Below are 18,323 nucleotides of genomic sequence, written 5' to 3' on the forward strand. Positions count from 1 at the left end.
AGGACCCTGGATCATAACATAAGCCGAAAGCAGAGGCTTAACCCACTGAGCCACCCAGGCGCCCCTAAAGATTTTATGTTTAAGTAATCTCTACACCCAGCATAGGGCTTGAACTCATGACCCCCAGAACAAAAGTTGTTAACTCTACCAACTGAGCCAGCGAGGAGCATCAGAGACTTATTTTTATATTACAAATTTCTAATTGTGATGTGGCATTGATAATTTTTTTTTCTTAGCCATGAGTATGTATAAAATTATTTTAAAACTACTCAGAAAAAAAACATTAAGATGTCACCCCTTTGTGGAGGTGCCTGGGTGGCTTGGTCGGTTAAGTGTCTGACTTCGCTGGGGTCATGATCTCAGGGTTCTGGGATTGATCCCCATGTCCGGCTCCTCACTCAGTATGAAGTCTGCTTGTTCTTCCCCCTTTACCCCTCCTCTTGCTTGTGCTCTCTCTCGAATAATAAAATCTTAAAAAAAAAAAAATTCTCCTCCTTCTGTCCCTCCTCCCCCCCACAAAATGTCATTCCTTTGGGAAGCACTCAGTTCCATGCTGTCTTTGAAAATTTTTTATTGGTTTAGAAAATAGTACTTCCCATTCTGTATGGTAATAATTAGTACTCGGAGCGTGCCAAAGTCAGGCACTGTGTGTTGTCGTCCTTTACTTCCAGAGCCTAGTGTCTCGACCACAGGAGATACTTAGTAAATCCTTGAATGAGGAAAGAAAGTACAGGTGAAATATTTGTGAGGTATATTTCATGAGTAATCCTGCTAATATTTATAGCAGTTAAAAAAACGTTATTTTTATGTTCCAAGGTTTTCTTGAGGAATTAATTTTTACCAGATTAAACTTCTGTTTTCCTTTTCCCAACTTCCCTTGAATTTCCGTCTTAGGACTAACCCATCTCAATTTATATTTAAATTCTTTGAAGCATTAGAGATTGTAGAATTATGACTGTTAAAACAAAGTTGAGTTTAAATATATTTTTTTAAGGTTTTATGTATTTATTTGAGAGTGAGAGAGAGCTCAAATGGGGTGGGAGGTGCAGAGGAGAAGGGAGAAGCAGGCTTCCCAGCTGAGCAGGAAGCTGATCCAGGGAGCTGGATCCTGGGTCTCTGGGATCATGACCTAAGCCGAAGGCAGATGCTTAACTCACTGAGCCAGCTAGGCATCTGAGTTTAAATATCCTAACAGCCAACTCTTTATAAATCACTACAGCATTGCCTTGATAAAAAGTTAAGTAGGATGGGTTTTTGTATGGATAAAAGTTCCATTTAAACCTTCTTGCCCTTTCCTTTCATTAGGATTCTGATAATCCTGACCTTCGAGACCGGGGCTATATTTATTGGCGCCTTCTCTCAACGGACCCTGTCACAGCCAAAGAAGTAGTCTTGTCTGAGAAGCCACTGATCTCTGAGGAGACAGATCTTATCGAGCCAACTCTGCTGGATGAGCTTATCTGCCACATTGGATCTTTGGCTTCCGTGTACCATAAGCCTCCCAATGCTTTTGTGGAAGGAAGTCATGGAATCCATCGCAAACACTTGCCAATACATCACGGGAGGTAAGCAGGTGAACTAAATGGGTTTTTTGGTTTCGTTTTGTTTTTAAAGATTTATCTGACAGAGATCACAAGTAGGCAAAGGGGCAGGCAGAGAGAGGGGGAAGCAGGCTCCCTGCTGAGCAGAGATTATGACCTGAGCCTTAACCCACTGAGCCACCCAGGTGCCCTGAACTAGGTTTTGAGTGAGAAGGAACTCTCTAGACAGAGTTGGTGTTTCTCATGCTTTTATAGTCTAGGAAAGAACTTGCTGTGCATTTTACAAACCTGCTGTACTGCCCTAGGGGCTCCATCTGAATAGCAGTGACCACAAACATAATAGGTGAAAGGCCCTCTGTGTTCTAATGTAGGAGTAGATAAGATAATGGCTTTAGAAAATGGCGAAGACCTTCTAAACTGATAAAGTTTGAGAGTTGTTTAAATCTGTAGCTGAGGGTAGAGAGCTTGTCAGGACTGAAAATTGAGAAGAAAGCTTTTGTGTACCCTCAGCTTTTCTTTCTTTCTTTCTTTCTTTTTAAGATTTTATTTATTTATTTGAGAGAGAGAGCATAAGTGGCAGGGGCAGCAGGAAGGGATAGCAAAGGGAGAAGCAGACTCCTTGCGGAGCAAGGAGCCCAACATGGAGCTGGCTTCCAGGACCCTGAGATCATGACCTGAGTTGAAGTTACCACCTTAACTGACCAAGCCATCCAGGTGCCCCTGCCTTGAGTGTAACTTTGGTTGAAGCTTATGGATAACGTTAGCAGATAGGCCTTTTGTGCTATAAAGCTAAAAATGAAATAATTGCAGGATTGTTTTATAAAAACCACCTAGATTCCTTCCTTCTCCTGGCTTTGGGCTTTGTTCTTTTTTTATCTCTTTAAGGTGTGACATTTAAGATTTAAGATTAAGATTAGGTGTGAGATTATTCTTGCTCTTTGGGGTAAGCCTATATTGCTTTTACCTTCCTTAGAATACCTTTTGCTGCATCCCAAAGACTTTGGACAGTTATATTTTCATTTTCATTTGTTTCCATGTATTTTTTTATTTCTTTGATTTCATGGTTGACTCACCCATTGTTTAGGAGCATTTTGTTCAGCCCCCATGTATTTATGTTCTTCTCTCAGAATTTTTGTTGTGGTTGATTTCTAGTTTTATATCATTGTGATCATGTGGTCATATGCATTATGTGATTTCAGACTTTTTGAATTTATGAGACTTGTTTTGTGACCTACGATGTGATCTATTTTGGAGAATATTCCATGTGCACTTGGAATCACACAAAAATGTGTATTCTGTTTTTGGATGGAATGTTCTGAATATATCTGTTAAAAAAAAATCTGGTCCTATGTGTCATTCAAAGCCACTGCTTCCTTATTGGTTTTCTGTGCGGATGATATATCCACTGATGTAAATAGGTTGTTGTCCCCTGCTATTATTGAACTACTGTCAGTTTCTTCCATAATGTCTATTATTAGTTTGTATTTGGGTGCTCCCATGTTGGGTGCATTAATATTTATAATTGTATTCTCTTGTTAGATTGTTTTCTTCATGAGGTGTGGTGTCCATCTTTCCTCTCCTTACAGTCTTTGTTTTAAGGTCTGTTTTGTCCAGTGTAAGTATTACTACCCTGTCTTTTTGCTTCCATTTGCATGGGTAATGTGTTTCCATCCCTTCATTTTCAGTCTGCATGTGTCTTTAGGTCTGAAGTGAGTCTCTTGTGGGCAGCATATAGATGGCTCTTGCTTTTTTATCCATTCAGTCACCCTGTGTTTTCTGATGAGAGCATTTAGATAGAATTGGGATGCAGCAGTGCTGTTCTAAGAGGGAAGATTACAGCAGTACCTTTCTGGGGCCAACTCAGGAAGCAAGTAAAATCGCAACCTTATCTTATACCTAAAGGAACTAGAGAAAGAAGAAAGCACAAAGCTGGTAGAAGGAAGGAAATAGTAAAGATTAGAGTAGAAATAAATGAAATAGAGACCAAAAAAATAATAGAACAGATTAAGGAATCATGACCTGAGCTGAAGGCGGAGGCTTTAACCACTGAGCCACCCAGGCACCGAGTACGGATTTTCTTTTTAACTTGCCTCTGTAACCATATTTATAGACCATTTATATTACCTTTCTCATGATAACTTTTGATCCTCAGAGGGGGGAAGTGAATGAAATCAACAAATAGAAACAACCCTTTCTAGAACACAAGAAAAGGACCAGTATTTCAACTAAAAAGAAACAGTCTCTTACATAAGGCCTTTATCTGATTAATAGTCTCTTTATAATTTGTTACCTTCACAATCCTTTATGTGGTTCCTTTTTAGATAATTTGTGTGTGTTTGCATTTGTACTTGTATTGTATTTTTTTTTTTCTTTTTAGATTTTATTTATTTATTTGACAGAGATCACAAGTAGGCAGAGAGGCAGGCAAAGTGGGGGAGGTACCTGGGTGGTTCAGTGGGTTAAAGCCTCTGCCTTTGGCTCAGATCATGATCCCAGGGTCCTGGGATCGAGCCCCACATCGGACTCTCTGCTCAGCATATGAGTCTATGAGTTCTAGGTCATCCACATGCTGGTGGGCACTTGGGGTTGTCAGTCATGTCCATTTTTGCCATCCTGGCAGATACGTGATGGGGCCTTGCTCTAGTTTTCTTTTGCATTTTCCTGTTGAGTAGAGACGGCTTAAGTCCCTCTTCAGGTGTATAGACTGCTAGTAGATCCTGTTTTGTGACATGCCAGATCTTCTCCTTATTTTTTAATGGGTTCTCTTTTTCATTGTAGTAATTCTTTATATAATAATTGAACAATTTATATGAATATTTTCTGTGATTTTTGGTACATGTCTTGTCAGATACATGCGTTGTGAGCATCTTTTTGTAGTCTGAAATATACTTTATTTCGTTCTCTCTAGAGGGTGTTATTTAAAGAAATGATGCTCTCAGTTTCAGTGAAGTCCGGATAATCATTTTTTTCCTTTAATATCTAGTGTTTTCTGTAGAAGCTTTTGTCTTCTCCAAGGCCATCAAGGTACTCTCCTAGGTTTTTCCCTTCACACTTAGTTGGCTTTGTCTTTTTAATTTTTATTTTGTGAGGTACAAGAGTCAAGGCTCATTTTTTTCCTCACACAGCTGCCCAGTTGACCCTACAACATCTATTATCTCTTGGAACTCACCACTTTTTATTTTTCTGTGCGGTGGCAGTAGCAGTTTAGCTTACTCTTTGCCGATCTCCATACTCATTCTTCCAACTTCAGTCCATTTGACACACAGCTGCTAGAGTAATGTTTTTGTAATGTTATTTTTAGTTCTTGGTTCAACAAATCAAAGTGATTCTGCATTGCCTATCATAAAAATTAACTTCCCAGGCTGGTTTTCAGTTTTCTCTCTCGCATCTTCTCTTTCAAAGATTTTACTTATTTGATAGAGACACAGCAAGAAAGGGAACACAGGCAGGGGCAGTGGGAGAGGGAGAAGCAGGCTTCCCGCTGAGCAGGGAGCCCAATGCAGGGTTCGATCCCAGGATTCTGGGATCATGACCTGAGCTGAAGGCAGATGCTTAACGACTGACCCACCCAGGCGCTCATCATCTTCTCTTTCCTAAAATCTTAATCCCGGTTTCTGTTCCTGCCGATATAAATTTTTCACCACTCCTAATGTCACATTGTTCATTTCTTTGCCTTGGCACAAACCATCCATTCCTTTAGGGAAAGTCTCTCCCTGTTATTTCCTCATAGCTGTGCTTTTCTTCAAAATCTAGTCATAAAACCAGTTTCAGAAGCTTTTAGAATCAGCTCTACCTGACTTGTTCTGTTTCTCAGCTATATCCTGTCAGTATGCAGACACTCCTATAGTACTCATTTCTGTTGTTGTATTACACGGTGAATATGCTTTGCAGTCATTTTGTAAATGCTGCTTTTTGTTGTTTAAGTTATTTGAGGACAAAGGAAATACATTTCCTTTTTTAAAAATATGGCCCTAAGGTTCTAATTAGGGTGCTCCATCATAGTTTAGGTGCTCAGTTAAAACTGACTGCTGAGGCTATATAGTATACATTTATTTTCATTTTAGTACCCATATTTTGATAAAGATAAGAATTGCTATCATCTCTTCCTATTCATCAGTAGATGATTATGAAATAGTTTTTTTGAGAGGCCTGGCAGGCTCAGTCGGTAGAGCATACAACTCTTCATTTCAGTGTTGTGAGTTTGAGCCCCACATTGGGTATAGGCTCAGTGGGTTGAAGCCTCTGCCTTCGGCTCGGGTCATGATCCCGGGGTCCTGGGATCGAGCCCTGCATCTGGCTCTCTGCTCCGCCGAAAGCCTGTTTCCTCCTCTCTCTCTCTGCCTGCCTCCCTGCATACTTGTGATCTCTGTCTGTCAAATAAATACATAAAAATTTAAAAAAATAATAAAAAAAATCTTTTAAAAAATAATACTGCTAAAAAGATAAGTAAGTTTTATTTTTTGTTTTTGTTTTCTCTCCTGTGTCTTCTTTTTTTTAAAAAGATTTTATTTATTTATTAGAGAGACAGAGATCACAAGTAGGCAGAGAGGCAGGCAGAGAGAGAGAGAGGAAGGGAAGCAGGCTCCCCACTGAGCAAAGAGCCCAACACGGGGCTCGATCTCAGGACCCTGAGATCATGATCTGAGCTGAAGGCAGAGGCTTTAACCCACTGAGCCACCCAGGCGCCCTCTCCTCCTGTGTCTTACAGATCTGTTATTCACTTACACCTTGTTATTATGTCCTGGATAAAACTGACTTTTCCTTTCCCCTTCCTTGTGTATGTCACTGCAGCACTGATGCAGGTGACAGCCCTGTTGGCACCACCACTGCCACGAACCTGGAACAGCCTCAGGTCATCCCCTCTCAAGGTGACCTTCTAGGAGACCTTTTAAACCTTGACCTCGGTCCCCCAGTCAATGTGCCACAGGTGTCCTCCATGCAGATGGGAGCAGTGGATCTCTTGGGAGGAGGACTAGATAGTCTGGTAAGTATCTTTCTTCCTTCTTTCTTTCGTGATTTTAAATTCTTTATAGCTAAAGCGCTTTAGATTATTCAGCTTTTTAGAACTAGACCTTTCCTTGATGAGTAGAACAATGTCCTGTGATAAAGGACAGGATTTTTTGTCTTCCTGGAATTACTTGATATTGTCAATTAATTAATTGTTATGGGGCATGTTTGCAACTGTGCAGGATTGTTTTGTTGTCCTGCCTCTAAATAGAACTTTCGATATTTAGCAAACCTATTGTTCAGCAATCTTAATATTTAGTGTTCTTTCCAGAGCTTATTATTCCTCTTGCTTCTTAACTCTGGATAGCCCCTATAATTCCTTCTTCCCTGAACAGCATTTAAATGACCTCATAGAGATCATCCTATCTTGAGGCTTTCAAATCTTTGCCTTTTTTATATTTTATTGATTTATGCCCCAATTCTGAAAGGTTTTGAGGCAGCCCTATGAACCATTTGTGTAAAAAATGAACCTTTATTACAGTTGGGGAGTACTGCTTGATTAGTTCTGTTTGTCCCCCTTCTTTCTCCTACCCATACTTCCAATTTAATTAGCTTCCAGGATTCTAATAATAAAAGGCTCCAAAGTCCAGAGTATCTGTGAATATGTGCCACCAATAGGAACTAAAATTAGTTTTCGTTGCTGTACAAGATAAATGAGAAATATTAAGGATGACCTTCCATCTATGTAGAGAAGGCCATAAAAATAACTTATGTATAAGTTTTATTTATTTATGTGTGTATGTATACACACACACACATATCTGTATATGTGTATATATATATATGTCATATCACATGGCTCTCTACAAACCAATTGTGGTAGAATTAGAGGAGCTCTTTTAGCTAGACACTTGTACATGTTTGTCTGCAAAGACGCCAACAAACTTACTTCCCAACATCAGAAATTGGAAGACATGCCATAGATAGGAAAATATATGTTCTCAGAGATTACATAAATGAAACAGCCTCACTTTCTGCTACACACACCAGCCTTTTCTCTTCTGTGTTAGGAGGAGCATTATGTCTGGGATTTATGCCAGCCAATACAGGTACATTTAATTCTTGGCTGGCAGAGGGTTTAAGAAATTAGGGTTACAGTCATATCTCTGTGGATTGTGCATTTTACTAATGGAAAGTCACTGCTTTTGGAGTCTGTACACTAACCAAGCCATAGACACCAGCTCATAGGAATGCAGGTAGCGCTTATTATCTTTATTGGGAATGGAAGCATATGCTTTTCATATTCATATCTTTAATGAGTGGATTTGACCAATTATGTAAGAATAGTTTCCTCATATGATCATTCTGCTTGGCTACATAGCCTCCCTGTCGACTCAGAAGGATCTGTGGAATCTCTCAGGAGACTAAAAAGTGAATACTGAAATTTTAATGAATTCTCCCAGACATTTCATGTAACCTTTGAAATAGCTCTTCCTGTTCTGTTGACACATCACCCACAAGTTAAATGTTACATCCTCCTCAACTCCAGTTTATGCCTTAACAACCCTATTTATTAATTTACCTGGTGGCTGACAACATGAACCTAAAAATGACAAAGAAATTAAGCTTGAAGGAGGGAGGGAAGAAAGAGGCCCTGTATTTTAATGTCTGGATTTTACGCTCTTATTCCTTGACCCACTTTAGCATGGAAAGAAAGGGACGTGATATTTCCGTGTGGCTTTGTATTAGCAATTGCTGGCCCTTAACGCTCATGAGTTTTCTTCCTTATATTTTGTTTAACTATCTACTCATCTGTTAAAATTCCCACAAGTGCTACTTCAAATAGGAAAAAAAATGTTACATTTTTGTGTAACCACAAAAATGGTAGCCAGAATCACACATGGGCCTTTTAATTTCTTTTTGTAAAGGATGTTCTTTTGGGGGTTGTGGTAGCCAGAATCACACATGGGCCTTTTTATTTCTTTTTGTAAAGGATGTTCTTTTGGGCGTGGGGAATGCATTGTTTTCCCATTTGGATTTGTAAATATCACACAGCCTTTTTGCTATGGAGGCCCAGTAATGTTCCGATGTAACTCTGTATTTTACCTCTTCCTGACTTCAGGATTCAAAATGGTATACTTGGTGTTACAGCCCTAGAAAAGTCATACAGTTTTCAGCTTATTCTATGGTACAAATATATCTCAGATATCAAAATGAGTAAAGGCACTTTTTGCTTTGGATCTGTACGGAGTTAAATATATATTCACTCAGAGAACTAAGATCCTTTTAAGAGAACATCACAAGGAAAGCCTAAATCTGGCTGCACGGAAGGTGAGTTTCCAAGGCAGCTGTAGACTGTGCCGTTTTAAAATGCTTTTATTGTTGTTTTGTAAGTTATCTAAAGAAGGAAGTAGTCCTCAGAGTTTTTACTTAATCTGTATAGATAGTGCTGTTTCTTGAGTGAATCTTTTCCTTACGGCAGTGCTTCTCAAACTATAATGTAAGTCTGTATAAATCCTATTTATCTCCTGGAGAACTTGTGTAAGGCAGATTCTGATTTAGTTGGTGTGAGGTGAGACCGAGTAGTGCATTTCTAACAAGCTCCTGGCTCCATGGGCCATATTTTGCATAAAACTGTACAATTTCTGGGACCACTGTGAACCACTTCAGTGTGGTGCTTGACCCGTAGCTGTTGGTAAACCCAGATGCCTTTTTCTCCTGACTTAGCAGTAAACACACTCCTGGAAAGAGGGGTTCTCTTCTGCCCCCAATTGAGGGAGGGCAAGAAACTCCTAAAATTATTTTTGGATAGTAATAAAAGAAGGAAAGGGCCTTCTTTTACTGGCTAGGAAGAATAGTGTTGCAGGGAGTGGTAGCTTTTCACCCAGACCCCGATGTAAAATTTGGCCTGGGTTAGAGTTACGTGCTCATCTGGCATGGAGCACTCAGGTTACTGCAGTGTTCACTTCAGAAGGGTGGGCCACAAGGTCTCTGTGTGGTCACTGCTGCTTTTATCATTGCTGTCTAAGGGAACGTACCCACAGGGGCCAGTGGCATGCTGCTAATGAAGTATGGCAGCTACAGACCTTTTATTTAAGCTTTTGGGGTTCTCAGCTCCAGCTTCATAGTTAGTCTCACATTAGTACCATAGTTTTTTTTAAAAAGCTATCAGGGCGCCTGGGTGGCTCAGTCAGTTAAGTGTCTGAATCTTGGTTTTGGCACAGGTAAAGATCTCAGGGTCATGAGGTGGACCCCTGCGTCTAGGCTCCACACTCACTGGGAAGTCAGCTTGAGGTTTTCTCCCTTTCCCTCTCCCCTTGCCCCTATCCCCACTCGTGTACTCTCTTTCTCTCTCTCTCTCTCTCACACACACACACACACACACACACACTCTGTCTTTCTCTCTCTCTCTCCCTAATAAATAAATCTTAAAAAAACACACACACATAGAAAAACAAGCTGTCAGTGTTTGGGCCCAGTCCTAGAGCAGTTAAACAGAATTTCTGGGAGACAGGACCTAGACATTGATATTTTGGAAAGATAGCCAGGTTATTTTAATTTTGCATCCAAGGTTCAGAACATTGAGCCAAATGAAGTTCCAAATGGAGTTCAGTAGAGATGTTAAAAATTCATCTCTAAGCCAAGGCAATGATTTCTACTGAAGAATTATACTCTGGTGAGCCTCTTCAGTACCTCCTACAAAAACAGGCCTCTCTGACTACCTCGGTTCCTTCCCCATCTCCCCAGGACATTTTTATTATATTTTGCAGTGAGGTAGTCCAGCCAACCAGAAATTGACCAAAAGTTGAATTTGACCAATTTAGATATAGTTGCTCAGTCCCAGGGTTCTTTTCACCTTTGCTCACTTTGTATAATTGGAGACTGAAAATTATTATTTTGTATTTTATTTTATTTTTTTATTTTTTTTTTAAAGGTTTTATTTATTTATTTGACAGAGAGAGATCACAAGCAGGCAGAGAGAGAGGAGGAAGCAGGCTCCCTGCTGAGCAGAGAGCCCGATGCGGGCCTCGATCCCAGGACCCTGAGATCATGACCTGAGCCGAAGGCAGCGGCTTAACCCACTGAGCCACCCAGGCGCCCTATTATTTTGTATTTTAGATTGTTACCTGTTCTTCTGTTTTGTTTTGTTTTGTTTTAAGAGAGAGTGTGTGCACAGGGTGGGGAAGAGGGACAGAGGGAGAGAATCCTAAGCAGGCTCTGTGCTCAGTGCAGAGCCCAGCATGGGGCTTAATCTCACAGTCCTTTGATTTTGATTTTGACCTGAGCCAAAATCAAGAGTTGAATGCTTAACCAACAAACCACCCAGTTGCCTCTCTGTACTTTTGTCTTAAAACTTGAAAATTCACTAGGGAGTTGTTATTCTTGTCTTTTCATATTCTGGTGATCCTTACATTAGATCTTATTTACCTTCTTTCACTGTTGCAAAATTTTAAGATTTAGTGAGTTGAGGCTTTTTCTAGAATTGTCATTAAGGAAGTACTTATCTGTTAATTTATTTATTTATCATTATTACTATTTTCCACAACATACCTGAAGACACCATCCTTCTTCCATCAATAATAGTGACCCATAAGAGCTGTGATTTTTAAACAAAGAAAAGTGAGTGGAGGGAGATATTGGTGTGATGTAAAGAAAACACACACACTCCATGCTTCCTAGTTGATTCTTACTTATCTTACAGGCAGGCACCTTTGAAAATCATTGATTTAGGAAGAGATTCAGATTTTAAAAATGGAATGCTTTTTCATCACAGGACTCAAATCAAAATGGATTTTCTCCATATTCTTTTCAAAAGTCTCCTTACTGAAATATCCCTGTTTGTAGTTTCTACCTGCCTTAGTGTATTCTCTTTTGCTTGAACTCTGTGGATATTTTCCTCCTTCTGTTACTCTAACTTAACTGTCACTTTGATGTAGGTTGAATGTAGTAAAATTTACATGGTTGATGGGTTCTACATGTGAAGCAGGACAGTGTACTGTCTAAATGTAGGCTTACAAAAGTTGCTTCAGTCTTTTTGTTTCTTAGTTTCAGAAATGTTGTGTGGGTCTTTTGTTGCCTCTGATATGGAATCTGAGAAAGTGCTCATTCTGGGTAGTGTGACTTTACTGATGGTGCAGATCCTGGTTTGTTGTAGTGTGGGAGGTGACCTGAGGCCCATGTGTATGTCTCCTGCATACATGTTGTAAAAATAGACCATTTCCTACTAAGTCTGACATCTGTGAGATATCACTAAAGTAATAATTGAATCTTGATTTTTTTTTTTTTTGGGTCACCTTTATTTTCAGGCTGTCAGCTAAATTATAGCCTTTTGTTCATCCAAGGTGCTGTGCATTCTTCTATTTAGATAAATGGTGCTATTGTACATCCAGACCGGAAAGGAAGCGTTATCCAGAGTGCCCTTTCTCTTTGCTGACAGAGGTTTTCCAGCCAGAAAAATGTCCTTTCCGTGTGCCCAGCTGGAATAGTGTGGGCTAGAGGAGAAACTGCCTTGTCCTAAATGCAGTGTATGTTTTTCAAATCCTCCCACTCTATTTGTTTTTTCCCCCAATATAATTAACGTACAGTGTTAATGTCAGGTGTACAATATAGTGATCCAGCAATTCTCTGCATTTCTCAGTGTTTGTCATGATAAGTACACCCTCCCACCCTGTTTCTTGCAGATTTTTATTTTTACTTTTCGGAAGTTTTAAGTCAGGTACTATTTTAGTGATAATCTTAGTTTTTATTTAGCCCATAGGACTAAACTACTACATACTCATTTTGCATCTTCCTGTTTCTTCCTCTGAAAAAGATTTGTAGTGATTAAAGAGCTTAAGTTTTAGAGTTGGTGGTGTTGGAAGAAATGTTTGTGAATTATAGCCCAGTTTTGCCTGGTAAATTCGTTAATGTGGCTTCTGTACCACTGTCTTTTTATCAGACAGTTTGGGGGAATAATTACCCAATACTGAGTTTCTGTTGCTGTTCTAGTTTCCTGTGCTTAGAACTTTTATAATTTCTAATCCCCAAAATAATTCTACAGGGAAATTATATTGGGCCCCATTGCAAAACAGGAAACTGAAGGTGGCATAGCAAGGCAGTCTCAGAATCAAGATTTGAACCCAGGACTCTCCTGAGATTCCTCCAGTTTGTTATTGTTATCTTCTAGAATAGAGTCCAGTCTCACTTCACATTGGTCCTGCTCAGACGGGGTACACAGTGTCTGGAGTGCTCAGCAAAGTGCAGGAGGCATTTGTAGCTGCAGAATAAATTTGGCTCGTCCATCTTGCAGTGTCATTCTTACGTGATGGTAAGCAAAGTCAACACTGACGAAACACTGCTGTGTTAAGGCTTAGACTATAAAAGTGCATGAATGCTTAAGCCAGAACACAAAGCTTGTTTGCCCTCTGCCTCTTCTCACTGTACCTCCCGGGTGCTCTGGGTATATGAGTTTGGGCTGACTTGCCACTAGGAGGCCTAGGAACATTTGAGAAAGGCTAGAAGTGTATTCATTTGTGAAAAGAAGGACTGGATAAGTTCATACATCTATCTTGCAACAAAAGGAACAAGATTGTTCATCTTACCCTCTTGTAAGTAGAGCCATGAAATCATATCAGATCTTCTCATCTGTTTGTCAGTGAGCTGTGATACAAAACACCAGTGCTTTCAGAGCCGGTAAATGATACACAGGGCATTCTGCTGTGGAAGACTTGCTATCAGAACTGTTCAGACAGTAATACATTTCTTCTCTAAAAAGGACTTGGGCTGAGGGTTGGGTCCCTTTTTTCCCTAACTGGTTCTGTTCCTGTGTGTTAGAAATGTCAGGGCCAATACAATGCGCGAGGCCAGTTGATGAAACGGTTTCATCAGACTTCTGTCCATTTTGTGATAATTTTCTCCAATAAAATGATTCATTTCCAAATTACCTCCCTGAGAAGTAATATTGCCAGTATCCCTGTATGGTTAATAGAACATCCATTCACTGAATCAATATTTGAGTGCTAATTCTATATCAGATTTTATTCTATGTACTGGGAATATAGTTGTGACTAGCCCTTGCAAGCTTGTGTTCTAGTAGAGGAAAGAGAGATGACAACTAAAGAGTCAGGTAGTAAGTATTGCAAAAGAAAATTAAACAGGATGCATAGCTTCTCCTGTGGACTTTTACCATATTCATCATGGGATTCTTTCAGACCAAAGAGACAAGTAGTGACACATTCTTCCCCTGTCCCATCTCAGGAAGTATTCTTTTACATCCCCCTACTTTTCTGTTGATATAAGCCTTTTTTTCTATTAAGCCAGGGAGGCTTTGGATGATTTTATATGATCTCAACTCATACTGTTCCATATCAAGTCCATTCTTAGCTATTAGTTTTAATAGCTTTTGCATGGTTACAGATTCTTTTCACCAATTTAATTAGTTATATTTTATGATGCTTTTCTGAATAGCTTTTTGAAGATCAAATTAATGTTTGTAGCCAGACAGCTGAAAATTACATTTTTACCTAAATGATGGTGTGTGCCTTCTAAAATCTAAAACCCTAACAGAAAAAACACAGAATGATGTTTTTGACCCCAGTAGGATTTTGGTTTCAATTTCATTGTTTGTCATGGGAATTGCTGTAAACTATTTTTACATCATTCTATTTTGACTTCTGAATAAGATAACTGTCAGTAAGCTATATGACCAGAAGCATTCCTTTAGACTCCCTTTAATTAAATACATTCTGAAAAGCATCACATGAAAAAGGTAGTAACACTGGATAGAAGCAGAGAAATTTCTGAGCTTAAGATCTGCACCCCTAATTAAGAGAATGTTTTCAGATACTCAGCACTGTAGGTTTAGAAGAAAGTAGGTCTATTTTGGACTGGTCAGAGGTCTATACCTGAAAGGGGCTAACCAAGCAGAATCAGCCATTGTGATCATTATGGGATTTTTTTTTTTTCTTTTGGTCTATTTAGTGGCCATCTCATTTGGATACTCTTATAAAAGACTTCTTGGGGGTGCCTGGGTGGCTCAGTGGGTTAAGCCGCTGCCTTCGGCTCAGGTCATGATCTCAGAGTCCTGGGATCGAGTCCCGCATCGGGCTCTCTGCTCAGCAGGGAGCCTGCTTCCTCCTCTCTCTCTCTCTGCCTGCCTCTCTGCCTACTTGTGATTTCTCTCTGTCAAATAAATAAATAAAATCTTAAAAAAAAAAAAAAGACTTCTTGGAGTCAGGTGGATTTGTTGCCTTCTAGAACCTTACTCATGAATTCTCCTTCTGTATTTCTGTTATTGTAGTATATTGCCATTGGATGAGGGTGTTTCCTTTTGGTATCTAGCTGAACTAGAGCTGTGGGTTGACTGAGCTTAAACTTTTGACTCAACCTGGCTCTGTCTCAGAGATCACCTAACTGTGATGAAATCCCTTTAACTTGTAAATTACTGTAAGTCACCATGAAATCATTGCTTTCCATCCGTTTACTTGATTAACACTGCAAGGACACAACCTGAACCAAGCCTAATTCAGCACTACTTCAGAGATGATAAAGTAGCCACTCTTTGGCAGTAGCCAAATGTTAGTATTATTCTCAGTGCCATTTAATAACTATAACTACTATTATTTAGATTGGGGATTAGGGGAACCAAACCACTATGGCTTATATACCACTAACCATGCCACCATTTGGATGTGGGTATCAGCTATACACCTTTAGGAAAATTCTGCTCAGTTTTCAGCATTTGAAATATTCTTTTTTTTTTAAAGATTTTATTTGTTTATTTGACAGACAGAGATTACAAGTAGACAGAGAGGCAGGCAGAGAGAGAGAGAGGGAAGCAGGCTCCCTGCTGAGCAGAGAGCCTGATGCGGGACTCGATCCCAGGACCCCGGGATCATGACCTGAGCCGAAGGCAGCGGCTTAACCCACTGAGCCACCCAGGCGCCCTCAGCATTTGAAATATTCTTGTGCTGAAATCGACACTTAACCTTTCTTTGTCTTCCTCTATCCTGACGTTATTTCCTTCATGGAGAAAATGGCAGCTTTTTAAAAAAAAATTTTTATTAACATATAGTGTATTATTAGCCCCAGGGGTACAGGTCTGTGAATCATCAGGCTTACACACTTCACAGCACTCACCATAGCCCATACCCTCCCCAATGTCCATAACCCAACCATCCTCTCCATACACCCTCTCCCCCCGGCAACCCTCAGTTTGTTTCATGAGATTAAGAGTCTCTTATGGTTTGTCTCCCTCCCAATCCCATCTTGTCTCATTTATTCCTTTCCTACCCCCCAAACCCCCACAGAAAATGGCAGCTTTTTAAAAGGTAATTCTGGGAACAGTGGGAAGTGGCTAACTCGAGGAGACACTTAAAACACAATAGTAGCTGGACACCTAAGATGGAGATTAAAGCCATGCCCTGCACACCTAGCCCTTTCCACTCGGCTCCCACCAGCTCACTGTGTAACAGATACCCCCAATTTTTACAGGTCCTCATTTGGCTGATTTTATACTCTATGTGATAAGTATGACCGGGCAGATGCATGTCTGGCTCCAGATAATACCAGCAACTGAACCAACATGGTTAATGGCTTGTTCGGGCCAGCATGTGAACTTTTCTGTGCTTTATTGCGCGTTGTGGCTTTCTTCTTTTCTTGACTACCATGTGCATCATCCTGCTTGTCACTGTGGACAGGAGGGGCTGCTCCCTGGGTCCCTGGCTCCCATCTTTGCGGATATCTCTTCATTACTCACTTTTGCCCATCACTGTGCTATCACACTTATTAGATTTTCCAAGAGGAGGAGGCTAATAACCTCCCTCAGGACCTTCTTTAGTCAAAAGGAAAGATGCTGAATAAAGTCTGAATAAGTTACAATTTTGCTTGGTAGAAAACATGTGTTGAAATTGTCCTTTCCCTCTGCTCTCTGGACATAACAGCACAGTTAGATGAACCTTTATATTTTTGTCTATGTGTCTCTTAATGGCCTTTGGATCCTATCTCAAGATCAGAGTTCTTGATTCTGTGTTAAAGCTGAGTTGTAGCTGACATACTAAACATAAACATGGGACTATTGGGATTGCTTTTCAGTTTCTTTCATGTTTTTGAATAAAATTGACAAGCAGCATGGTGGGGAGAGTACATTCAGATCTTATCCAGCTAAGATAATGTTCATATAATACTCAAAGATAAGAATGAAATCTAAGAAAATAAGGGCTGTACATGGGCTTTATTTCCTTTGGAAGTAACCCCACCAGCAAATGCCTTTTCTCAATGCCTTTTATTGAATCTAGCATATTGGATAAAACTGCTGTTTCTCTTCTGGTGTGTTGGTCCTTGCCCACTGAGTGTCAATCAGGTCCATACAGAATTCTTTCTCTTTTAAGTTTGGATTGTAAGCCTGGCCAGAAGGGAGGAGAATGGTGGAGGGAAGGAGGGGTCAGCCCACCAGAAAGTCAAGGCAGATTAAAACATTAGGTTGAATGAGACATGATGCATCCTCTTCTTCCTTATTAAGGTCTAGCTTTCTTATTCAGGAGTTAGCTCCAAAGTAATTTTCAAACAGGTAAATCTTTCCTGATTCCAAACATTAGTTAATTATCTAAGGCATTGGTTTTAAAGCTTATCTAAATGCTAAAATCACTGAGGAGAGCTTTTCAAAATTTTGATGCCCAGGCTCCATGCCAGAACAATCAAGTCACTACTTCTGGGGGTGAGACTTTAGAATCAGTATTTTAAATGCCCTGTATGATACATACACACAAGTGGTTGATTTAATAGTGTATCTGAGGTTGAAAACCATAGTTAATAGAACATAACTGAAGTAGTTATTAGTACTCTTAGAAAGTTTAGATCTGGGCGTCTGGGTGGCTCACTGGGTTGGGCCTCTGCCTTCCGCTTGGGTCACGGTCTCAGGGTCCTGGGATCAAGCCCCGCGTCAGGCTCTCTGCTCAGCAGGCAGTGTGCTCCCCCCTTTCTCTGCCTGCCTCTCTGACTCCTTCTGATCTCTTTCTCTCAGATAAATAAATAAATCTTAAAAAAAAAAAGTTTAGATCTTATTCTATGAAACTTCCAAGGTTTTATGAAGGGGAAATGAAAAAATTAAAGACCTCCCATAAGCAGCCTATCTTTGCAAATTTATTCTGTGACTTTTTTTTTTCTTATACATATCTGCCCTGTGCTCTGTCTAATTGGCCTACTCCTTCTTCTTGATCCTGCTTTTATTCTTTTTTTTTTATAGCATTTGTGCATGCTATTTGGGAAATAACCTCCCCCTTTTTGCTTTTATAATCCCACACTACCACCTCTTTGTAGCTTTTCATTATTCTTCAGCCAAAAGGAAGCTCTTCCCTTCAGTACTTCTCTCTCTGTCTCTCTCCTTTTTTCTCCCCTGCTTGAGTATATTCTGTGTGGTTTTGCATTCATGTTTTATTTCTCCTGCCAGTTTGCAAAGTCTGGATTTTATTCATCTACATATTCCCCTCATTGCCTGGCATCTTTACATTCCCCATAGTGCCTTGTATCCAGCTGATGTTATATAAGTGTTTGTTTGAATAAAACGGGTTTTCAGATATGTGCTTTCCAGAACCAGAAAAAAAGCAGATGTGTGATATCTTTTCTATTTGCTTTCAGACTTTTCCAGTTATTAAAATTTTTCATTGTGGTGACCTTTTTATTTATTTACATATGTGATTTTGGCTTATTTTCAACCACTAAGTAAGCTTCAGGAACCGGGTTCTAGAAACCACTCTTCAAGGTTTGGAGTGCTCTGTATCTTAGTGAAGAGAATGCTTACTAATGCTAGTTATGAAGCATCTGCCCGGCCCATTTTCTGTCATGGTGGAAACAGGATTT

General features: G+C 39.9%; 1 protein-coding gene across 2 annotated transcripts in view; it reads left to right on the forward strand.

The window, feature by feature from the left end:
• The window catches only part of AP2B1 (adaptor related protein complex 2 subunit beta 1), a 126,579-nt gene that overhangs the window by 60,759 nt on the left and 47,497 nt on the right, over window positions 1–18,323 (forward strand). For both annotated transcript variants that reach the window (XM_044248420.1, XM_044248421.1), the window contains exons 13-14: window positions 1,306–1,565; window positions 6,333–6,525. In XM_044248420.1, coding sequence (XP_044104355.1) covers window positions 1,306–1,565; window positions 6,333–6,525 — 453 coding nt within the window. The remainder of the gene's footprint in view (window positions 1–1,305; window positions 1,566–6,332; window positions 6,526–18,323) is intronic.

The sequence above is a fragment of the Neovison vison genome, chromosome 5 (assembly GCF_020171115.1).
Source record: "Neovison vison isolate M4711 chromosome 5, ASM_NN_V1, whole genome shotgun sequence".
Taxonomy (NCBI): domain Eukaryota; kingdom Metazoa; phylum Chordata; class Mammalia; order Carnivora; family Mustelidae; genus Neogale; species Neogale vison.